The 26,706-nt window shown below is 36.7% G+C and overlaps 2 protein-coding genes across 2 annotated transcripts in view; one reads left to right on the top strand and one right to left on the bottom strand.

Annotated features, from left to right (window-relative positions):
- The window catches only part of LOC117610864 (cytochrome P450 6a2-like), a 174,257-nt gene that overhangs the window by 130,959 nt on the left and 16,592 nt on the right, over positions 1-26,706 (bottom strand). The gene's annotated exons all lie outside the window — the stretch shown is intronic.
- LOC143305601 (uncharacterized) lies at positions 16,150-16,645 on the top strand. The gene is made up of 2 exons (XM_076689786.1): positions 16,150-16,319; positions 16,399-16,645. The coding sequence occupies exons 1-2, from the start codon at positions 16,150-16,152 to the stop codon at positions 16,643-16,645; spliced, it is 417 nt and encodes a 138-aa protein (XP_076545901.1).

Raw genomic sequence — 26,706 nt, 5'->3', positions numbered from 1 at the left:
AAATGTTGTGTGTTAAAGTCTATTAATCGAATAATGTTGTATTTTTTGTCAAATATTATTCACAAAAGACTGTATTTTCAGATGTAATAATAGAATGTTTTATTATTTTTCAATAAATTTATTTTTTACTGTCTTACTTTTATGAAAATAATTTCTATACCGTTAAAAGAAAATGAATTTACGTAGATCTACAAAATGCGGTTGATGCTGGTTGGTATTATTTGTTGTAGTAATGTATTCTATGATTCATTAGCTACAAGATCTTATCAATTTTAGGTGCCGAGAGGTGCCGTACGTAAAAATATTTCAATTTTTATTAAGCGGTGTGGTTGCTCCGTGAAACACATGAACCTCAGCGGAACGCTCGCCACTTGCATTTAGGGAATAGGAGCACGTTTGACAATGTATATGTATACATGTGTATTCCAATAATATCAATTGTATATATAAAGAAATAAACAATGACAAGTTTCATACAGTCTACGTTCATATTTTTTAACGGATTTTTTCAGTCTAGCAGTGAACAGCGTGCAATAATATTCTCTTGTGTGGTTTCTCGTTTTCATTATTATAAAGTTTTTTCTTTTTGTTTTTATTATCCTATTTTTATAAATATCATGGGTACCAACGGTAAGTTTACACATGTATATTCTATACATATTATATTATATTTTGTATATTCTATATAATCGTACATATATACAGTACTGTAGAATGTATCATGTATTGTAGTAATATATACTCAAAAGTCGTATAGTATTTCAAAAATATCAAGTAATCATTATTTAATCTATTGTAGCATGGATTATTTCTCGAAGAGATCTCTTTGAGATTTGGAGACACGAGGAAGATTTATCGAAAAGACGGGAAAATGTTTTGAAGTACATTTTAAATGTTTTGGGGGAAATATCTGAACAAAATAGTGTAGGTTTAATCAAGAAAAGTGTTAAATCCTTGTGTTCTCAGTTAGTTAGCAAGTGGAAGTTAAATAAACGCACATACCATGCATTTTTAAGGAATGAAGAGAAATGGTTACGTGGAAATATTAATTTTGCAGATCTAATTGTTAATACACCAAGCACGTCTGGATCAGCAGTAGAACCTACAACACTTGTTGGTCGTCCTACAAAAAATTTTGAAGACAGCAGTGAAAAAAGTAAAAAACGAAAAGTTCAAAATATTTTAGATATGGCGTCTAGTGAAGAATTATGTTTTGCGGCGGAAATCAGCTTGCGTAAAAAAGGAAAAAGAGATGCAGCTACGATTTTGAAAAAAATTACGACTTCTCCAGAAGGAGTCAGCAAAGTAAAAAAAAATTACAATTTACCACAAAAAGAAATAATACCATATACTCCTGAGGAAGCACTAGCATTATACGTAGATGCAAAAATGACGTCCCATCAATATCGTTTAATATATTCGCAAGCAAAGCAAAGAAACGCAAAGATATATCCTAGTTATTTTAAGGTAGCACAAGCTAAAAAAAATTGCTATCCGCGCAAAGAATCAATCACCATCACAGAGACTACAGCAGAAATAGAATTACAGGCTCTTTTGGATCATACATGCACACGTTTAATTCTAGCACATCAAGAAATACTTAATAACATTGAAACCGAAGAAACATTAACGTTATTTTATAAATGGGGATGCGATGGTAGTTCGGGCCATAGCATCTACAAGCAAAAAATTAATACTGCAGACATCAATTTTCGCGAGGACAATGATTTATTTCTTGTTTCAATGGTTCCGTTAAAGTTAACAGATGGAATACAAATCGTTTGGAAAAATCCTCAACCATCATCCACACGATACTGCAGACCAATAAAATTAATATTCGCAAAAGAATCTGTAGAATTAATTAACACGGAAAAAATGAAAATTGACAATCAAATAGAAAACTTAGTCCTAACAATAATTAAAATCGGAGAAATACGTATTATAATACAACATCGTTTATTATTTACAATGGTGGACACAAAAATCTGCAACAGTTTAACTGGAACTGCATCTCAAAGATGCTACATATGTGGTGCTACGCCAAAAATGATGAATGCAATAAACATGAAACAAGCATCAGAAAATGCAGATGTTTCGAAATATGAATTTGGATTATCTGTATTACATACATGGATTAGATGCTTCGAGTGTCTACTCCATGTGTCATATCGACTGGATGTTAAGAAATGGCAAATCAGGAATGAGAATGAGAAAGAAATAGTTAATAATAGAAAAACAGAAATTCAAAAACAATTTCGAATACGTATGGGGTTAATCGTGGATCGCACAAAACAAGGCAGCGGAAACACAAATGATGGGAACACGGCTAGACGTTTCTTTGCTGATCCAGATACATCCGCAGACATAACAGGAATTAATAAAGACTTAATAAATAGATTTGCGATTATTTTACGTGCAATTTCAAGCGGATGTGAAATTAATATAAGTGCATTTAGCGATTACACGAAAGAAACAGCAGAACTGTATATTAAATATTATTCGTGGTACTGTATGCCCGTCTCAGTGCACAAATTGCTATTACATGGTGCCGAAATTATAAATTCTGCACTGCTACCTATGGGCCAGCTTTCAGAAGAGGCACAAGAAGCGAGGCATAAAGATTGCAGAAGATTCCGTAGTAACCACAGCAGGAAATCTTCACGGGAAAACACAATGACTGACCTAATCCATATGTTATTAATAACGTCAGATCCAGCAGTTACAAAACATAGAAAGAAATATTTTACAAGCAATAGAACATCGGATATCTCACATCTCTTAAAAGAATCATTACCGGCAATCAGTAGTGACTCGGAAGCAGATGTTTCAAATGCTTCGGATAATGAGTAGTTTATAAACAATGATATCGTAAGTACATAACAAAAATATCTTTTAATTAACTATTGCATGCATACATTACGAACCACCCGTGATCAATATTTTATTACTCAGTTATGAATAGTTCAAAGTATATTGTATAATTATCAAAAATAGAATAATTTTTATAAAAGTGTGATTACTATTCATATTTGATATGATTCCAAGTATATTAACTGATAAATAAAGTACATTCCGTTCATTTCGAATTTTGTCCAGCTAGATTGGCGATCCGTCACACTGTGCGTCGCGTCGATTTAGAAATACCTTGTGTTCGTTCGTAATAGTTTAAATTCGTCTCGTAATACCGTAATAAAGGCCGATCGTGAACGCGTAGTGCATTGGCAGTTTCCTCATCTCTTCTTTGATTTCCAGATTTCTCTACGACACCAGCGAAAAAGCTACGATTAAAACTGTTATCAGATATTATTCCACCTTGATTCCTGGTAAGTTGTCCATTTCATTTTATCTAATACGACGAATCTGGACGTGGCGAGGCAAAACGGGGGATCTACGAAACCGCGTATTCTGGAAAGTTTCCCTCTAGATCGTTCCGTTCACAATAGAGACAGAAGGTATCGAATGTTTAAATTATTTGGAAAATTCCGATTTCACACGAAAGAAGGCGGCCCCACGAAACCGTGGCTCTGGTAGTTTACCCTCTGGGACCGTTCTTCCTTTTTGTTCGCGTTTAATTCTTTATACGACATCGTCGCTCGAATCATCGAATCATTTAACCAAACACTAATTATTCTATAATCAATAGTCTCGTTTTCATATAATCTAAACCTTTCTTAATAATGCATTTATTTTCCCTTATATTTCAAACAGCTCGCATTTTCTGTTAACCAACCATTTTATTGTCACATTTACTTTTCTAAGATTATATTTTTGTTACGCCTAATCTGTTTTAATTCATTTACGTTTTCAAAACACTTCTTTTCCTTCATTTTCACGCCTACCATCTTCGTACAAATTCACATGAGGGGCCCGTATGGGACTAGAGCATTGACGAACCGATTAATATCTTAATTAACTATTAATTAATCTATCAACTCTTTTATTGTTCTAATCGCGAAGGATCTAACATCGTCTCGAGCGATTAGGACTGGTGGCAGCGCTAATACCGTTCTCCACCGCGTATCAGCCAACATAATAATTAAAATCTCGTTCTTTTTTTATTTTGTACGTCGCGCGCCGTATCTCTCGCTCGCGACGTAACATAAAGAAATATTCTGTTTTACGGGTGTTAGAACGAACACGCGTTTTATTACCTATTATTCGGAAACTACCTAGGAAATTACTCGTCGTGCAGCAAATTTGGGGAAGTCCTAATTACTTTATTACCGTCAGCGTCGGCTACCTGCGTTACTCCACGCGGAGTCCTCAAGCTGATTGAAAATCAGCCCCCCTTTTCCAAGAAAATCCAATCAGAATCGCTGTTAGAAAAATCCCCACCTCCGAAACAAGTTTACCTTATAAGCAAATTTACGGAGCACATTTCGTTAGATTTTAAAATACGGTCAAACAGTTTGCTCATTGCGCGTGAAAATTAAAGAAGAAAATGAGCATATCAAAATCACGTGATTGGTCCCGTGAGGACGTTATGAAACTGATCGGACTTTACGAGTGCAACCCATGCTTATGGGAGTGTAGAAATAATAATTATAAAAACAGAATAATAAAAAGTGAAGTATGTGCGACTATTGCCGGGGAATTATCGGCAACTGTCGATGAAATAAATCGAAAGTTACATAACTTAAGAAGTCAATGGCATAGTGAAATAAAAAAATTAAAAATTAAAAAGAGTGGTAGTGGAGCGGAGGAAGTCTACAAATCAAATTGGTGGTGCTTTGACGCATTGAAATTTTTGGACGTAGGCAACGCTTCGACTTCTGACGCATTGGTAAGTACCTATAGATATTTATATTTTCTTGAATAAAAAAAAAATGTATGAAATTAATTTTTTTGGTATATTTTTCTATATTATTACATATAGTTACATATTTTTATAATTTAAATATTCTACATGTGTTGGTACTGCCATTGTACTTCGCCTTGTGGCGAAACAAAATACTCCTTAAATTCCTCACGAATTCTCATCGCTTCTGTTCCTGGTCTGTTATTTTGGCCTCTTTGTAAATTAATGAGGTTCTGTGAAGGCAGATCTTCCATTTCGTTTATATTCGAACCCCCTTCAATATATCGCATCCGTGTGACGTCATTTGTACATAATATAAAATTGTGCAATGAACAAGCAGCCATCGTAATCAACTTTGTTTTTTCTGGATTCAATTCCATCCGCTTCCTAAATATACGAAACCTGCTAGCAAGTATCCCTAACACACTTTCTACCATTCGTCTTGCTCTTGATAAACGGTAATTGTAAACCCTGTTAGGTGCAGATTGATTTTTAAAAGGAAATGGCTTCATTAAGTAAGGTTTTATAGCAAATGCGTCGTCAGCTATGAACACGTATGGAACTGGCATGGACCTCCCCGGTAAAGGTGAATATGGTGGAAGGTCTAAAGTGTTATTTTCTAAAGCTGGGAATAGTGAACTTTGTACAAAGACACCTCCATCAGAAATTCTGCCATTGCATCCAACATTCATATACGTAATTTTGTAAGATGGGTCTACCACTATCATTAGCACGATGCTATGGGATCCTTTATAATTGAAGTAATAACTCCCACTATTAGCCGGTGCCTTAAAAACAATGTTTCCCGTCTAGTGAACCAAGGCAATGAGGAAAATTCCATTTTTCTTCATACATTTTCGCAATATGCATCCATTCCGATTGAGTAGATGGGACCTAAAATAAAGATTATTATTGTTACAGGAAAATTCTTCAACGCTTCCAACAGTTGAACATGAAGTTCCAGGAGAAATTCCGCAAAATGAAGTGTTGAGGCCACATCGTGCATCAAAAAAAAGGAAAGGCGACCATATTTTGCGTAGATGTACCAAAATTCTTTCCGAGTCGAACGACGACGACCAAGTATTCGGAGATTATGTTGCCTCAGTGCTGAGAAATTTTAATAATCCCGAAAGCAAGAAAAAACTACGCAAAATTGTCCAACGAGCAATTGTGGATATTCAAGATGAAGAAGATGCCTCTACATCATCAACAGTATCATTTTCCTCTGATTCGTCACCACCAACTTTAGAGACGACTGTCCTGTACCAGTTATAATAAACATTTTTTATAGTGATTTTTTTAAAACATGTTCATTTTTACTTAAATAAAAACCTTCTCTTTCCTTACCTTTAAATATTCCTCATGTAGTGTATCGTACAAAGCTTTGCATACTTCCGGAATAATTTTAGATATGGTACAGACAGGAATTCTGAATAGATACATCAATGAATGATATGATTCTCCTAAAAAAAATAATTATGTATATTGACTGATAAGTAAGTACGCGAAACGAGAGTTCTTGAACGTGTGTACGTCAATTGAATAGAGAAATAAATACAATTAAATATGTACTTACCGGATGCTAAAAATCTTAATGTTAAGATGAGCCTTTCCTTCGGAGATATTGAATCTCGCATCCGGGTGTCTTCTTTTTTAATTATGTGACCCAGTTTTTGTATTAAAATTTCCACATCCACAGCAGTCATACGAATAAAATTAAAATATTGTTGTCCGTCTTCTATTTGAAGTTCTCTTAACAAATTATGGAAGCAACCGAATTCAGATCGTCTCGAAATCCATTGTCGGACCCAAACGGATCTTTTTTTCTTTTTATTTAATAATAGCATTATTGCTGCTGCTACACGTTCACGTCTGCGCAGCATGGTGTTTGAAACTAAACTGGCGAGAAATCTCGGAACAGGTCAAACTACCCTGTCTATACAGTCCTGCAAGAAGTTGCGACAGTATTCTCTGACAGTCTCTCGCGCGACACATTTCTGGCAATACTTATTGCGGGAAGTTGCTTGCTAGTGCAAACGGCATTGCAAGTATCTTCTGCAAGACTTCTTCGAGTTCTCTTCCTCTCATATTAAAGTTGCATCAACCTCACAAGAGTCATTAGTAACTTATCTCAGCTCTTTTATTACACAGTAACAGAAAGAAATGTAAAATTACTCGTGGACAAAACAGGCAAGTGTCATTGCGAGCGCGAGATATTCGGAACTAGTCCTATTGTGCGAGAAGTTGCGGCGAGTCGATGTGAACGTGTTTAGACCTGCAAGTAATCGGCTCTCGCGACAAATTGCTGCGAGCGCATGGGAACTGTCGCGATCTCACTTGCAGTACTGTTTACATTGGCTAGTTGCTGTCTGACAGTCTGTCAGATACTTATTGCAGAAGTTTTCTCGCAAGTGGAAACACGGCCTTATCAACACATGGAATAGCCGCAAATAAAACAACTGTAATTCAAAGACGGAATCAGCAGAGAAAAGTCGAAAAACCAGTAATCGTAGATGATCCAGGCGGCGCTGATGTCGCTTCTCTACATGCATAGCTTGTATCACTGATTTTAACATACACAACTAAAGATATCGTGACGTCATGTTCCCGCGAAATTTGTCGTCGCGTTTTTCAATTCTTTCAAAATTTAAAGAGACTACAGATTAACGGTCATTAAAGGGACAGCGTGGGCAGTGACACTAATACTGAGTTTTCAATTATATATCATTGTTACTATTATTATTGTTATTATTATTCTTATTATTATTCTTATTATTACTATTCCTACTATTGTTATTTTTTAAAAAGATATTTTATGAAGTTTTTTTAAAGTTTTTTCTAGCTTTTTTCAGATTCTTCCAATATTTTCACTTATATAGATGCAGCAACAGCAGAAGAAGATAGAAATTAAGTAAGTACAGAATTTTTTAAAATTGTTATTGAAACCAATAACTGTTTATATATTGGTGTTTTAATAATATATTGTTTGCTTTAATTTAAGCAGTTTCTTTTTAACGTAACGTTTCTAAGATAAGATTGTAATTATCAAAATGTATCTTTAAAGAAGCAGCAAGAAAAAATGCAGTGAAAGAGGATGCGGGAATCAAGATACAAGGATGTTTACCTTGCCCCCTGAAGAAAAGGACAAGAAGAGGATGATCCTGTGGGTGAAAGCATGTGACAACTCAATTCTGTCACTGCTTTCACCCGAGAAACTAAAATACCGGGTAGTTTGTAGCAGCCACTTCGGGAAAAAATATATTATGATGAAGAAGCTGACAACGTCAGCAGTTCCAACACTGAACTTACCAGCTAATACTCTTACATAATTTGTACAGCGTATGTAGATAATTGTTAATGAAAATATGTATTACACAGTGTCAGAGGCTGCTTCTATTAAAATAGAGCAAGACACCCGGATGGAAGTACCAGAACAAGAAGAAGAATGTAAGTTTTCAGTTATTCGCGAAAGTCGACGACGAACGAATTCAATTCGCGGTTAGGATGCGATCGTCTCTACTGATATTCCACGCTTACCAAGTGTGATAACGGTGATTAGGAAACAGAGCCAACGTGTCGCGGCCGGAAATTGATAAGGCTCACATGGTATATTCGCGAAAGTCGACGACGAACGAATTCAATTCGCGGTTAGGATGCGATCGTCTATACTGATATTCCACGCTTACCAAGCGTGATGATGGTGATTAGGAAACAGAGCCAACGTGTCGCGGCCGGAAATTGATAAGGCTCACGTGGTATATTCGCGAAAGTCGACGACGAACGAATTCAATTCGCGGTTAGGATGCGATCGTCTCTACTGATATTCCACGCTTACCAAGTGTGATAACGGTGATTAGGAAACAGAGCCAACGTGTCGCGGCCGGAAATTGATAAGGCTCACATGGTATATTCGCGAAAGTCGACGACGAACGAATTCAATTCGCGGTTAGGATGCGATCGTCTATACTGATATTCCACGCTTACCAAGCGTGATGATGGTGATTAGGAAACAGAGCCAACGTGTCGCGGCCGGAAATTGATAAGGCTCACGTGGTATATTCGCGAAAGTCGACGACGAACGAATTCAATTCGCGGTTAGGATGCGATCGTCTATACTGATATTCCACGCTTACCAAGCGTGATGACGGTGATTAGGAAACAGAGCCAACGTGTCGCGGCCGGAAATTGATAAGGCTCACGTGGTATATCCGCGCATCACGACAATGATCGAATTCAATTCGCGGTAAGGATCCGGTTGTCTATACCGATATTTAACGATACACATATTCTACACTTACCGAGTGTGATGGAGATGATTCGGGAACGGAGAGCCAACGTGTCGCGGCCGGAAATTGATAAGGCTCACGTAGTATATCCGCGCATCACGACAATGATCGAATTCAATTCGCGGTAAGGATCCGGTTGTCTATACCGATATTTAACGATACACATATTCTACACTTACCGAGTATGATGGGGACGTTTCGGAGATTGCGGGCCAACGTGTCGCGGCCGGAAACTGATAAGGCTCATATGGTTTATTCGCGAATTCGTGGAGTTGTTGGGGAGGGTAGAAGTGCTAGAAAAGAAGGTAGAAAGGCTGGAACGAAAGGAGAAAGTGAGTCACGGAACGATCGGAAACGCGAAGGGGATTAAGCGCACAGACTCCTTGTGCCATGACCTGTATGCGTGCACTCACACAATCAACGGAAAGCATGCACGTATACGCCATGCGTGAGAGAGACACTCGATTTCGTAGATTTCGTTTTTCGTCTCGATAATTGCACAAATGAAATTTTCGCGGGTATAGCACCCACGGGTAGACTTCACCACAGGGTGGTCTGGTCCGTTTGAACGCTAATAAACACCATACGTTGAGAAAAATGATATTTTCGACACTGTAAGATTGAGACAGACGCTGTTGTAAGCAAACAACATGGCTGCCGAATGCTGCGTTCGGCTGCATTTTAGCAAATATTGGACGATTTAATGGTTTTTTCACCCATAGCACACCAGACCACCCTTCCTTGAACTAGCACAATGTCACTGATATTCGATTTTTCACAATTTATCACTTCTGGAAGACGTAAAACGTAATTTACGATTTGCACGCATCAGACGTCAAATAGACGGAAGAATAGTTCACTGATTTTCCGTCAGAGGCATTGATGGTATATTTGACCACGTTATCATCAGGGTCGATAAAAACAGAAATTAGTCGATAAATGTAAATTCTAATTTGACATCACAAACGGCTAACGTGAATATAGCCACAAGTAAGGCATAGTTGCCGCAGCGTATTAGATTTCTGTCACACTGTTGCCACATCTGTTACAATTGCAACAGGCTCGAGCCGATTTTGATTCCTGCCAGACATAGAAAAGAATAGGGCACTCGAGAGAGAAAGAGGTGCAACCATCAAACTTTTTTATTCATATTTATAATCATGTTTTTTTCATCAATTAAATTACAGATAGGATACTTGAAATGGTATGCCAGAAAAATGAATTATAAAACTTGCACCATATACAGTGAAAACTCGATAAATGTACATAACTATTGCCGGTTCTCTCCGCAACTGTTATGGAATGGGAGAATCATTTTTCAAATTTGATTGCCTAGTCAGTAAACACTGATTAGAAAGAGTCAGTAGCTAAAGACGAAAGAGGGACTGAAACCGGGATTTATTGCCTTCATTTAAATGTCCCGTGTCAATGTGACCATACTAATACACAGAATAAAGTTTTTTATTTTGTACTTTTTGTTAATAAAAATTTCACTATCATGTGGAGAAGATTTTTCTGATTAAAATGAAGCTAAACACAATATAAATCGGTCAACATTTAATAGCATAATATTGGGTTAAATGTTGTGCTTGTGAGTCTTTCTCTCTTTGTCTATCCTTCTTGCGCTATCCTTTTCTATGTTCGGAAACATCAAAGAACGGCGGATTCGTGGTGCTGGTAGGGGTAGAATGAATGAAATAATACACATAACGTAAGTACGCGGCCATAAGACTTATAGGAATGAAAACTACCTGACATAATAATTTCAAGAAGGGAATAAGAAATAAAGAAATGAATAATGAATTTTAATATAATTCTGTCACACTTAGACTGGGACACCCTGTATATGCAGGTACAATTATATTAAAATTCATTATTATATTTCAAATGAAAAAGATTTCAATAACACGTGGCTGGAGTGGCTGTTATGGGAAATGACGATGTAGACGGCGCGGAGAAAGAAGAAGCATTGTTTATATTTATTGATTATATTTCAATCGATAAATATTGTATATTATAGATCAATTTACATGTCTTTATTTTTCATTCCTTTCCTGAAATTATTAATGCCATATAGTTTTTATTCCTATAAGTCTTATAGTCGCGTACGTTATGTGTATTACAGAGTCTCATCGAATCTGTCGTAGCGTGTGACTATATTTACGCCGATCGGCCCTACGTTGTTTCATTCATGATACTCCTCCTCTTTCTCTCGCGCTGTCCTTTTCTATGTCCGCCAGGAATGAAAATCTCGCTCGGCTCGAGCAAATTCATTTTGCTAGATGGTCACAGATGCGGCAACACCGCGATAGAACTCTCAAATGATGTAATTTGGCAACTATGCCACCTCACTTTCGTTTCTTATTCTGCATAATGACGTTAGATGTCACACCGTCAAATGTCGAATTTCTCAGTTATGTGTTTTCACGATTGCCCGATTCTTTCCAATGGCGCTTACATCGATTCGGAGGAGGCCTCGAAGGAGTCTGTGCCCTTAACTCTCCACATTACTGCACTAAGTTTCAAGTGTAAGTCGAAAAGTACCCTGACTCGTCTCAAATTCGTCTCAAAGCTATGCTGATTTCTTACTTTTTTGCAATTTTCCCACTTTTTGACAGTGTATAAAACTTTTGAAAAAATGCGACCGCCATATTGAATCCGCCATTTTGAATTCTTACAAACGGACTACAGATTCGTTATCAGCAACCCCAAAAACCCTTACTTGCCTGATTTCACAACAATCGTAAAAATAATTCGTAAAATAGTCGAACCTATCCCCAAAATCGGTAAGGATGATTTCTACCCTTCAAACGGCTTTTGGGCCGATATAACAATATACGTGTCCAATAGTTTTCCATGGACTACTTGTATGCCAAGTTTCAGAAAAATCGCCATATGACACTTCCCTAGTGTTACTTGTAAGACTCAATAACACGTGTAAATTATCCAGAGAAAGAATCAACCAAGATCTTTTCCGCATTATGCTTGCTTCATCGGATCCATTAATATCGTCTTTAAGGATGCAGCAAAAGAGAGAGGATATTCAAGAGGAATGGCCAGAGGAGATTTGTGACATTTTTGAATTTGAAAGGTTGTTCGGAAAGTAATTTCGTATTTTCCCGACACAGAATTTAATTGTATTTTTTCGCACCCAACTTCACACTTAAGCCGCATAATCGTTATATGTTGTTACGTTCCGAACAAAAATGTTTACACATTCGCCTTGTGTCGTCGCCCTTGTGTCATCGTAGTACACTTTTGTGACATTAGTGATATTTCGGTGATAAGGTATTAGCAATAGTTTTGTGTGAACATCATGGCAACTAGGAAGAAATATACAGTTTTGAATATGCAACAACGCTTGGACGTTTTAAAAGATTTGCAAGATACGGCACTCACAGTATCGGAAATTGGAAAAAAGTATGGTGTCGACGCCAAAACAATTCGTCGAATTAAGAAGAATAGGATACAAATTAGTAATTTTGCAGATAAAACTAAGCGTGAAAGACAGCGACGGAAATTAATAGATCCGGTATACGATGAATTGGACAAATGCCTTTTAGCATGGTTTATTGAACGGAGGACCATTGGCGATCGTTTAACGGACGCGTTGCTATTAGAGAAAGCCATGCGAATTAAAAGAAAATTTGCCATCATGTTCGCGTTTCAAACTAAGCCGTGGATGGCTATCGAAATTCAAAAAACGTCATGGCATACGTTTGGTACGCTTGTATGGAGAGAAGGCGAGTGCTGACAAAGATGGAGCAACAACATTTATAAACAATTTTGAACAACTAATGAACGATGACGATATAAATTTGGAGAACGTATACAACATGGACGAAAGTGCATTGGTATGGAAGGCGCTACCAACGAAAACGTTGGCACGAGAGGAAGAAAGCAGTATCAGCGGATATAAAATTAAAAAAGATAGGATTACAATTGCACTATGTGCAAATGCACTGGGCACACACAAAATGATGCCACTTGTAATTTACAAATATAAAAACCCAAGGGCTTTAAGACACGAGGTCCCTTTGCCCGTGATTTTCAAATCATAACCCAATGCGTGGACGAGCAGATCATTATTTTCAGATTGGTTTGAAAATCATTTTAAACCCTCCGTAAACCAATTTCAAGAGGAACGAGGTATAACAGGAAGGGTCATATTATTTGTTGACAATTGCGAAGCGCATAAATTACCAGCAGAAAATTTAAAAGGCGAGAAGTTTGAAATAATATTTTTACCGCCCAATACAACATCCTTGATCCAACCAATGGATCAGGGAGTTATAGAAAAAACTAAACGAGCTTTCCGCCATAAACTGCTCCAACGCGTGTTAACATATGATAGTGGAGTACAAGAATATTATAAAGAATATACTTTAAAAAATTGTATTGATATTTTTACTCAAGCATGGTCAGCAGTAACGCAAACAAATTTAAGAAATGCGTGGAATCAAATTCTTGGACCTGTTGCTGCTGTCCAACCTCCACCATTAGAATCTGATTGGCAGGATACGATAAGTGCCATTACGGGAGAAGACTGTTCAGAACAACAGGTTGCAGATTTTTTATCCACCTGCCAGGAATTAGAAGATAAAAGTGCAGACCAGGAGGAACATGAAGATATTTTAAACGAACCCCAGGAGGAACCACCCGAAACGATGTTCGAGGAGGACAACGGATACAGTTGACGATTTACGCGATATATTTAATCGCTTAAGTGTTCATAGTGACAGAGCACCACTACATATACAATATGCGGTACAGAGCCTGAAGATATTTTTCTTAAACAAAGAATAATGAATAAAAAGTAAGTGACAACATATTTACTTATACATTAGTAATTTCGAATCTGTCTAAGTCTTAAATACTCAAAATAATTGTAGTATTTATATTATTTGTTTTTAGCGAAGAGAGCAGCCGAGGAATGAAAAGCGATTACCGAGGATCTGGCAGTCCTTTTCGAAAATTATAATGAACTTTGATAAAGTATAAACACATATTAACAAAGTTACGGACATTTGAAACCCAATAGATTTTTCAATCGCGTTAAATAATTTCAAACTATTGATGTAAATATAATACATATGCATATTTACACATGTGAGTTATTTAATAAGCCTTAATAAATAAATTTAGTCCGAATTATGTCGCGTTTGGACTCATTAAGACTCGAACTCTCATCAAAAGGACCGCGTCGCGTGTCACATTACATACATCACACATACATCTACAGAAGCGTAGAAACAGCGTAGGGGCAATGCGAAGCGTTCATCAGCATGGGCAATGTGAGAGACATTACTGTACATGTAAAGAAGCTAAAGAAATACATATAAGCGCGCAACGACCTCCCACCCACTATTGTAAACAAGACACCAAAAACTTCATTTCCTATGAGGACACCAAAGATTGGGTTGATTCATGGATTTCTTCGAAAGAAGAGGAGTTTTTCTGCCGCGGCATCCATATGCTGTCTAAAAGATGGGCAAAAGTCATAGGTAGCGATGGCAATTACTTTGAATAATTTATCTGTAACCATTATTTTGTAATAAAGCCTCGAACTTTGGAAAAAAAACGACGGAATCTTATTTGTACTCCCAAGAGATGTATATGTTATTCTTGCTAAATATAAATTTTTTTCAAATTTTATGTTATAATAAAATTATGACTGAAAACTTTTGTCCACGTTATTTCCTCGCACCCTGTATAAATAGCAACCCTCGTATAAATACCTTAGATGGAGACATAGAAATCAAAATTCCTCCTCAAGAAATTATACCATTTGAATATCTCTATTTTCCTGAAGAACGCGAATGTTTTGATTCCAATTTTGAACAACCTGCAATAGTCAACCGTATAACCGAAATCTCGAATAGACTGCGTTTCACTTAAATAATGAGGAAAAGGACCATGTATTAAATTTGATAGAAGAATTCTCGGACATATTTCATTTACCAGGTGATAATCTACCATCCCTTGTTGCAATGTTACATCCCCGATTACGGAGCGTTTTCTTGATTTAACGCACGTTGTGGGTGTTGCCGGTTAAAGCACACCTTGCGGATAAACGGGGTATAGGATAGGCGTTTATCACGCACGTATCTATATAGGGCGTTGGAGAAAGCGTTTCTCCGCGCTCTACCTTCTCCCTCATAGGTTTCTCCCACTTTCGCCTTTGGCCACATCAACGCTTCCAGCGAGCTTTTCTATTGCGTTCTACTACGTTGCGAACGATCCGACTATCTGTTAGAAGCGTTTAACTGTTTCACGATATATTACTCTGAGAAGTGTTCATACTATAGAATAAGACGTTGCGTATAAAACCATATATAAATATATATCCTTTTTCATATACATATAACATCGTGTGTAATTATTTCGCCTACACATCAGATCACAGAAAGAGTCCCAACAATAGGTAATTAATAAATATGTATATATATTCTATTGTTTTGTGTTACATACCCTACGTTGATTGTGGGTGTTGTATGTCGCACATTTAACATTCACACATACACAAGGTCTCGATTTCGCTGACTGTTGCGGATTGGTATAACGCTAGATACGCGGGGCGAAGCTTCGACTGGACCCTGGAAGATGAGACACGGGACACGAATGCACTCCTGGAGCTAGTCCAATTATGGGTCTGGCTGATCAGACCTCGGCGATACACTCGTGGTTCCTGTCGGCCGAACATATCTTCTTCTAATGTTCTTCCAGGGTGGAGATGAGCTGATGGGCGAGGCGTTATCGAGCGTTACTTACGTGGATACTAAAAAGCGCAAAACTTAACTTGAACTGCACTCGCGAGCCGCGATGCACTGATCTTTTATACCCCCGAAGATGGGCGTTGGACGAGTCTGTTGCTAGCGAACAAAAATGCTAGCGAAGGGTTTTCGTTATCAAGTTCCGAGAGCTCGGTGACTACCAGAGCCGGCCGCTGCCAACGGTGGGAACGCTGACGATCGCGGTTTCTTGAGCGAGACCTTCACGGAATAGCGGAAGACGAAACTGAATACATATACCCGTACATCCAGGGACGTAACAACGGAAACAAGTATGCAGTTTAAGAACCATCTTCTGGCGCTAACAGAGCAAAAGTTTAAAGACTTGGAATTTAATCCAGTCTTTGCAATTTCAACCATGTTGGATCTGCGATTCAAGAAACTACATTTCCAATCTGCGCTGGCAGCATCCTCAGCAATTACAAAAATTAACACGTTAATACGGTTTCTGAAATGTCCAATAGGATTCCGACAAGATCATCAAACAAGATGAAATGATGACTAAGAATATTGATTCGATAAGCAACGACGAAGAAGCTCTCAATCTTGAATTACGACAGTATATCAATCTACCAGTAATTTCACGATACGAAAATTCTTTAAAACACTGGGAAATTGTGAAATCAGCGTATCCGTCGCTATGCAAATTAGCTATGAAATATCTAAGCGTCGTCGCAACGTCTGTTCCATCCGAGCGATTATTTTCCAGAGCAAGAACGATTAAAGCGGAAAATCGCAGCAGACTTTCGGGTGAGCATTTAAATCAGTAACTTTTTCTTGAATGCCTCTCTCGCGAGGATAGGCGATTAATTTAAGCAAAATGTGCATATTTTCAAACATAAAATTAGAAAAATGAAAGTAAAATACGCGACTCAAATTTTGAGTAGATCTGTGGCAGGATTTATAGACCACCACACAAAAATTGATGGTAAGTGTTTTTTCTACTTCTTTTACTGTTAAACTAATGATTATAGTGCATTTTTTTGAATGCTGGTAAAGGAAGGCCATGACACGGCGGAAATGGTACTATTTTTTGATACGCTGTTCGATTTCAGTAAAGCCCGAAACAGACCTCCGCACTATAGTTACAAGAAAATCCAAGCATACAGAATTTTGGAATAATGCAATTAAGAAATTATCAGAAATGCGCTTCGTCAGTATGAGTAATCAGTGTCCTGTACATACATCCCCAGTATTAAAGCATTGGCAAATAACAATTGGAGGGTTTCAGACCCTGTGGAAAATATTACAAGCATTAGGGTTTAAGTACTTTAAGCCTAGGTATTTAAATAAAGACCCACTAGAAAATTTCTTCGGGTGCACACGTAGTTTAAATTATAGATTCACTAATTCAACAGCCAAACATTTTAAAAGTAATTTCAAAATATTATTGGTGAATAACTTAACTTCTAAAAATAGTTTCGGAAATTTATTATTTACTCTGGAAACATTAGATACTGGCACTCCGCACCATAATGAGGAATATCCTATTGAGAACATATTACACCGGATCACACCTAACTTAGTTCCACTTTTAAATAATAGAGATAGTTTCTTAAGCAACACCAATTACAAAGTCCTAAGACATAAGTCAATTCGAATGTGTGCTAATTGCTGTACAGCATTATCGGAATATAATAGCACCGTTAAAGAAAACTTTAAAATGAGGTCCTGTTGCAACATTTGCCGAATATTTGTTACACCTACAATTTAAAAATACAATTGGAAACCATTTTGGTAATTCATATTAATTATTAGTTTAATTGTACGCAACACGGCAATATTTTAAGTGACATATATTTGGACGAATTAGTTAATACCATCGTAACGGCGTGGTGCAATTTTGTAAATAGTTTATTAAATAGAAAGCGAACTATGAATAAAAATAGCCACGTTTTATACAAAGAAGCAATTAAAAAAGGCGAAAAAAATGTATTGCGTTCTAATAGAACATTGTAACTTTCATTTTAAATATATTATAATTTTCATATGATTTCAGATTTATTAATTTATTATCATATCCCTACATGTGGCTGCTTTAAATCACAGATTTATGATTTAAAGATAAGAAATCAGCTAAATCATAAATCTCTGATTTTTAGCAGTCACTTTATGACTATCCAAAATTTCGTATTCTATATACAGGGTGTTTCGTTTAAAACAGGCCACCTAAATATCTCCTCTATCTCTGAAAATACAAAAAATGTTTCTGACGTAATCTAAATGGTTTCAAAAGACAAATCAGATAGAAGAACCGTTTTTTATAAATTGTAATTTTTTAATCGTTTTTTTGAGGTCAATCGTGTTTAAATTTTAATGCACAATAATATTTGCTATAACATACAACAACAAAAAATGTGTGTACATACGTAAAAAACACGAGTGACCTAGAAAAAACGATTAAAAAATTACAATTTATAAAAAACGATCCTTCCATCTGATTTATCTTTTGAAACCATTTAGATTACGTGAGTAACATTTTTTGTATTTTCAGAGATAGAGGGGCTATTTAGGTGGCCTGTTTTAAACGAAACACCCTGTATATACATATATATATATATATGGAAAGTATATTTCCAGGTCTTTTTCGTATATATAATGTCAACTCTAAGGACATTTGGCTATTTCAAAGACCGTCCTCATAATTTTTTATACGATTTGTAGATTTTGAGGACGGTCTTCATAATGTTCATATTATACCAAACGTTGAGTTTCAGGACTTAACAGTGCTATACATTATACGAGGACAAGTCTTCAAAGTAACAATACATGATGTGTGTATTTTAAGGACTCATTTAGTCTCATTGCTTATTGTTAGATATAGGTCTGTTATTGACTGTCTGGTATTTTTCCTTGTATAAATATGTTTCATGTTTTAATTTTGATACAAAATTGATTAATAATCTTGATTTTTTATTTTGATCTTTATTAATGATGCCAACTTAGTTATATTTTCTTAGACGGAATGTTTATTACACGCAAGACTGTTGTTTATTAATATTTAAACATAAAGCAACTTGTTGCTAAGTAAGAGCTGAGTATATTTTTTGTCTTTTTTTTTTCATTAATTTGAATATTAGCTTAAACGTCACATGATATAACAGATTAGCCTGAAAAAATTCGGGATGAATACCGGTCGTATGTAAATTAATTGGTTTATGGTCATAACGAAGCATTTTTACCAACTGATTTAAAGTTTTTATAGTTAGCAGTTTACATCATTCTCTAAGCGTTCTTTTGTCGCGAGCGTCGAAAACTTTACCGACAGTCCCTAGAAAAATCCCTAGACGCGAGTTTTCGGTTTTCGTCGTCATTTCTAAACAGAATGCAAAAAAATTTGAGGGAGGTGTCCAGAAGGCACTAAAGAATGGCGCTCTGGTCCTTATTATACCCAAATCGTCAAAAAGTTATAAAATATTGAAATTTGTGTCTGTCTACAGTCAAGAAAATGGCGGATCGGACTCACCTGCATTAATTTATTCGTAATAAGAACATTTTTGCGAATCGAATATCCAAATAGAGACCAGAGCGCCATTCTTTGGATCGGATAGAGCAAAACGAGCACTCGGGTAATGGTGTACAAGCTTTCGTTTAGAAAAATAGTGTGTTCTACGATTTTGTTAGAATAGGCGCGGTTTATGGCATGGCGAGTTTAGAAATAGGTATTTTTTGCATTCGATAGTTTTCCCTTGCCATATGCTTGCCAGAGGTTTAACGGTACCTGGCAGAGCTCAGAATATTTAGAAAGGCCATGCCATAAATCGCACAGACCCGAAGGGTAACTCTGCCGCGACGACAAAAGGGGCACGTTGACCTAGAGGAACCACGTGCGATTTCTGGAAAACCCAGAACAACTTGCATTTCCTTCCCCGTACGAAGGGCACATTCCCCTTCCAGGATCTACCACGCCAAGGGCGTACTGGAAGGGAAGAACTGTGCCTATATAATCGACGTCAAGTGGCTCGAAGGCAGATTTTCTTAGACAGAGCACAGTACATATAGAACGTAGACATAGATACACAGAATTTCCTCAAGTGTAACAAATTTCAATCTACACATTGTAACACACACACACACACACACACCACCATTAATTACGATTAAATAGTTCAAAATACTATCCACATAATTATTATCGGTCCCAAGCCGATTCAACTTGGGTGGTCCTTCCACAATCCATAGACGGCACTCCGTGCAAATACTCAGGACCTATCAACGTCCTAACAGATTTCGTTGATTTTTCACTCGCGAAAGACGTCAAAAAGGTAAAACAGACCACAAATTTAGTTCCTTGTTTTTTCTGTAGGGCGCAGTTTGTTCGTTTTCTGTGCTCGACCGCGCGCTCATTCGCAGCTCGTATATGTGAATATGTGTGCGTCAATCGAACCGTCGACGACGATACAATGTATCGTGGAGAATGGGACGTTCGAGCCTGGAAGAGGCGATGAACTATGACGCGTGAATTTCTTTTTCGTGCATCGTTCTATCGACTAGGATAGCCATTTTCAACCCATGTGTCACATGACGTACTATCATTATTTTTTGTTGCTATTATTATTCTTTTTTTTAGTGAAACTGCAGAACAAATACGTCCTTCCCGATTTCGATGATTTTTTGATATGTTATAAAAATTGATATTTTGAACAACTTTTTCTTATACATATAAGGAGCATTCTCGCTTACTTTCCGAGATATTTGCAAAAATATAGTTGTTGATCTGTGACAGCATACATTGCGTCAAATTGCTTGCCACTTTTCTGTTTAGAAACGAGGGTCGAACGAGAATGAAGGTTTCGTTCACAACTGCATATACCAGACTCCAAGAAATGTCTATTCAAACCCAATTACAAGTGCAACAGCTGCTACAGCAGCAATCGTTGCAGATGCAACAGAATAAGACGGAACTTGCTACCCTGCGGCAGCAAATACAGGAACTAAAGGGCGAACGGCAACATGCTGGGCTTACCGTAAGTCATTTTTTTGCGTTCATGTTCATACGTTATTTCTGCTATTGTTTATACATAATATCATAATATTTATTTTTGCAGCCACAGCACCAGCCGCCGCAGCCGCAGGACCAGCCGCCGCAGGTAACGCTGCCGTATCTGGCCTATCAGGCCTATCAGTCACCATTAGCCGGGCTCTACGCGCCGGAACAACCAACCGTAAGTCGTTTTTTTACGTTATTTCTGCTATTCATTGTTTATGAATAATAACATTATATTTATTTTTCAGAACAGCAGCTGTTCCGGCAACGCCGCAGAGAGGCAAAGCGGCTGTGGTGGCAAGCAACGTTCCGTCACGGTTGCGGCCGCAGTCACTGCCACTACAGCGGCCGGTGCGGATGCACGCAGAACAGCGGCGCGGGCCGCAGTACCTGTAGTTGCTGCTGCGGGCGGCACACTTGAAGTGAGTACGACGATAATATCTGTATATGTAATAATGACAAAGATAATATAAAGATATGATTTGTTTGATTTCAGGAAAAAATTATAAAATAACATTTAATATTATATTCTTGTTTCATTTTATTATACTTCTTTTTCTTATATTATTAATTTTAACATTTATTATTGTATTCTTTTTTCATTTTATTATACTTCTTTTTCTTATATTATTAATTTTAACATCATTATTATTATTATTATTATTATTTGTTTGTGAAAGAAAGCATCGCCAACAAATTATTAATAATTAAATTAAACATTTATTGTAATAAAAGGAAATACATTCTAACAATCGCAGAAAATAAAAGCCGTTCTAGAACAATCTCGCGCTAAACCGGAGAAAAAGAAAAGAATCGCAAAAAACTGTCGAACGCGGAGACGAAAAAAGGGCCTGACCCCGGCCTCCGCGCCCCACTCTCCGGCCCGGCACGGAAGAGTGTCAGGCACTCACACATAGACAAGTCGCGAAACATATTACCAAATAAGGCAATAAAAAGGTCACGGAGCCCCCTAATTGGCGCTCGGGAGCTCCGTGAAACAAATCCGTGTGCCTGCCGGAATCTATAAAAGAGCCGGAACAACAAAGGCGATTAGAACAATTAAAGTAACAATCCTTGGCGAGCGAGTACAGTATCTTTCAAAGTTTAAACGAGTTGCGCGAACAGTGACTTGTAATCACCAACCTCCGCGGTAAGCGGCTCTTGTATTAAATAAACAATCTCCTAGACAAAGTGAAGCACATTTATTTAAAACCCGATTCACTAGCGGCATAATAGTGCGGCAAAAGCCAGCTATAAATTCGCAAACATTATTAGTATTATAAGTTTAAAATTTTTATAATAAATATTTTCATTGTCTACTTACATTCTTGTCATTTATTCCCCTATTACTTATCCTGTGTACTACCGATGTACATACAGGTACATTGGCAATTTCATTGAGAAGGATAAACTAACCTTAGGCATTCGATTGGTAGGAATTCGGAGTACAATATCAGGACATATTATAAAACAAATAACTTTAGATATTCGATTTGTAGGAATATTCTTCCCTTGGTTATGTTATATTACAATAAATGTATATATAATATTTGGCTGAAGGAGTTAGGTCATTCATACATTTCCTAGGTGATATATGCAGTATTGTATTTTATACTTTGACGGTGACATACATAATATAGCTATCGTAGCATCCGTGTGTCATTTAGGTGTGATGTAGCATAGCATGCCGTTAGTTGGATGTGATAACTGAGGTGGCGCTAAAATCAGTTTCTGTTCGGCCTAATTTTCGATGAAACGTTGACTATTTTATCGACGCGGAATTTGAATCACTGGTTGTGATTCTAATACTGGTTGCGTCCTTGATTTTCGTCTAATAATATTCATAACATTTTAGTTCTTTAGTTTAGTTTTTCAGTTTAGTATTTTAGTTTAGGTTTTTAGTTTAGTGTTTTACTTTAGTTTTATTGCTTCTTACAATGTTTGCTTTCATTTTATTTACGGATGATGTTCTTTTTATTTGTGATTCAACTGATGTTTCTGTGTATGGAAAAACAAGTTCTGCAAAGTATAGCGATAATAAAAGATATGCATGTCGTGTTTTAGAAATATGTCGTAAGTATATATTATCTATAAAATAAACGGTAAATGTGCAGAAAGCGAACGCTCTCCTCCCCCGATTTTGATGAAACATAATATCCTGTAAAATTCAACATTTTGAACAACTTTTCCCCATGTATATAACTGCCGCTCGGCTATTGGGATGTGCTAAACTGTGATACGCTCTCTGGTGACGAAAATCAGAACTAGAAAGAGTAGGATACTGTGGCTGATTATACGTACATACAAAGTGACTGAATTGTGTGAAAACTTAAATTAAAACTTAGGTAGGTACACTTTAATTATCATTAAATTTTTGCATATAAATTGAATCTATTTTTAGTTATGGCCGGGGTCAAATTTCCTCCTAAAGGTGGCAAAAGTAACATATTTTGCTGTGTTTACGGTTGCAATAGCAAGGCATCCAGGAATCCGGAGTTAAGTTTTCACCATATCCCAGAAGTTGGAAAAACAACAATTCAGTATATAAATAAAATGGGAGAAATTGAATTGATTGATAGAAGAAAGTTGTGGGAACAGAAATTAAGAATGGGTAAAAAAGTAACGCCGAGTATGCGAGTTTGCTCGCTCCATTTTGTTGAAGACGACTACTCAACGTTTACAAAACCAAATTATCCAGCAAAATAATAAATATACAAATATTCAAAAGTAAATTATAAAAATTATCCATACATGTGCTTGAACAAAGCTGAATCCCGGTTTCCATTGATAAGAAGTTCATTTATTTCTTTTCTCTGTTGTTCTGATATTATCACAGGATACTTTTTCTTGAACTTTTGTTTAAAACATTCATGCTCTGAGAATGGACTTGGTAGACACATTTCCACAGATTTTTTATGAGGAATCTTCCATAAACATTTAATATCTGTGCATGATACTAAGTCCAAATCATTAACATCCATTCTGGAAAATTATTTATAATATGAAAGAAGAAAACAATTACAAGGAATTATATATAGTCATGCTAATTAAATCGTAGTCTACGAACAGATCCTGTGAATAAAAATATCTATTTTCTTATAAGTGACGTATAACTTAAATCTAACTTAATAATTTTTAACTGACATCAAAGAATCATATTTTTTATAATATGTTTATTGATAAGAATATGGAGACAAAAACAGTAACAATAAACTTACCTGTTTAGATATAAGAAAACAGCTACACTATGTTTACACTTCTTACTTAACCCAGCTTTACAAGAACATTTCACGTCTAAAATTTTGCCGGCAGTAGAAATTGTTCCAGTAATCTCATGAGGATTACTTTTTAAATGCGATGTTTGTAAACAAAACGCAATAAAATGAACACCGTAATCATTGACAGTTTTTCTGCCGCAAAAAGTTAAATGCTCTGCGTTTAAAATCCTCTCACCTTCGATGAAATTACGACACGAAGGTGTAGATTTTGTAAAACTACATATTTCACTTATTGAAAGCTTTATTGTTTTGATAAAAAGTAGGTAATTTTAAAATTAAACGTCTACACCGTATGAGAGATACAACGGACTACAGATTATAACCTACTTTCACCGGCCATCTTACTTTTATGACGTCATGACCGCCGATCCCAATAGTTTTCGTGATATTCATGAAAAATTGTTAACACTATTGGAATGAATTTCGCCTATATGTGCACGTCCGTGGAAACGTGTGCGTCAGCTTGGTGCGGGCGCTTATCGACTGTTTCTACAGGGTGTCCACGTTAAAGTGTGACAGGTGTTTTATTTCGTAACTATTGACGACACGAAAAATTGTTTATATGGAAAGTGCACGGTACAAGGGGGCTAATGTTTTGGCGTGAACGAAAATTTATTTATATTATTAGTTTAAAAGATATGATGGTGAAGTTTCGTTTTTTAAATGGAATTATATATTTTTTTTCAGATCATGTAATAGCGCTTCTCAAGACGAATTCATTAAGCTTTAATGTATTCAGTAAATACGTCTCGGTTTGAGTAGCAAATCGTAAAAGCGGCCTTATTGTTGCGGTAAGTGTCACAGCGGGGGTCTGCACTAGGAACGGTAGACCCAAAGAATAACCGCTGTGGCACTTACCGCAACAATAAGGCCGCTTTTACGACTTGCCACTCAAACCGAGTGTATACATTAGCTTAATGAATTTGTCTTGAGAAGCACTATGACATGAACTAAAAAAAATATACAGGGTGTCCCAGCATCGGTAGTACAAACGAGGAGGGGGTGATTCTACATAAAAAAACAAATCGAAAATAAAGAAAAAAATTTTTTCATTTGAGGCTTCGTTCTCGAGAAAATCATTTTTGAATATTCAGCGAGTATGCGTATACTTAACTATGGTTTAGATGGATAGATCCCGACACAGACTTTTGTTTATGTTTCCATTTCTGTACATTGGCCACCAAGATCCCCAGATTTGACACCCCTTGATTTCTATCTATGGGGTCATGTTAAATCAAAAGTGTACGAGGTGGAAATTACAAGCCTTCCTCAATTAAAAGCGAGGATCGTGTTAGTATTTGAAGAATTAAAGGTACAGAATACATTAGAATGCGTTCATGCAAATTTAATTCGAAGAATACAGTTATGTATGCAACTCAATGGGCAGCAATTCCAACAATTTTTACATTAATAAAGTAAGTTAGTAACTAAATTACATGTCTTATTTTCATTTAAATCCACTCTAAATCCATAGGTAGAAATGAGTAATAAAGCACATCATGTTGATACTAATGATATTAGTACTACTTATAAGTGACTTATGACTTCTATCGAGATCCATCCATCTAAACGATAGTTAAGTGTATGTGTACTCGCTGAATATTCAAAAATGATTTTCTCGAAAACGAAGCCTCAAATGAAAAAATTCTTTTCTTTATTTTCGATTTGTTTTTTTATGTAGAATCAACCCCTCCTCGTTTGTACTACCGATGCTGGGACACCCTGTATAGTTCCACTTGAAAAACGAAACTTGACCATCATATCTCTTAAACTAATAATGCAAAACATTTTTTACTTCGGCCAAAACATAAGCCCCTTTGTCCCATGCAACTTCCATATCAACAATTTTTTGTATCATTAACAATTACGGAGTTATAACACTTAAGATGGGACACTGTGTATACAGGGTGTCATGTAAAGAATATTGGAGCTTTGAGGGGGTGGTAGCTGGGGTGATTCTGAACAACATTTTCCTTTGCGAAAATGTTGTTTGATGCCTCGTTTTTGAATTACTAAGAAAAAATACTGGCCAATCAGAGCGCGCCTTTAGCGTGGGCCGAACCGCGAGAGTGTTGGGTTTGCTCTGCGTTTGAGCACTTGAGCGCTTGATGCGAGGTGCCGATGTACTTGTTCACGAGCACGCACGGCTCGAACACAGAGCATACCTAACACTCTCGCGGTTCGGCCCGCGCTAAAGGCGCGCTCTGATTGGCCAGTGTTTTTCGTTAATAACTCGATAACGATGCCTCAACGGACATTTTGGCAAATGATAAAGTTGTTCAGAATCACTCCAGCTACCACTCCCTCAAAGCTCTAACACTCTTTACATGACACCCTGTATAGGGAAAAGTTGTTCAGTGTCGAATTTTGCAACATATTTAAATTTCATTAAATTTGAGGAGGCTGTCCGCTTTCTGTACAATTATCAAAGAAACTTTCTGTCTCCAAAGAATATCTCCAGTTTTTAATAATATGTTGAAATTTGATTATAGATGACAATCATTTGTTGGCTAACTTAAAAGAAACTTTAGAAGGCGTTGATTGCTCTATCGATGTAAAATTTAAT

This window comes from Osmia lignaria, chromosome 8 (assembly GCF_051020975.1).
Source record: "Osmia lignaria lignaria isolate PbOS001 chromosome 8, iyOsmLign1, whole genome shotgun sequence".
Lineage (NCBI taxonomy): Eukaryota > Metazoa > Arthropoda > Insecta > Hymenoptera > Megachilidae > Osmia > Osmia lignaria.
This window is presented reverse-complemented; position numbering and strand designations above follow the sequence as displayed.

Bases quoted from the DNA above. Each gene is read 5' to 3' on its own strand.
- LOC143305601 (XM_076689786.1), top strand. From the start codon at position 16,150: ATGCAGTTTAAGAACCATCTTCTGGCGCTAACAGAGCAAAAGTTTAAA. The intron at 16,320-16,398 runs GTTTCTGAAATG...TGATTCGATAAG, and splicing joins AAAATTAACACGTTAATACG to CAACGACGAAGAAGCTCTCA.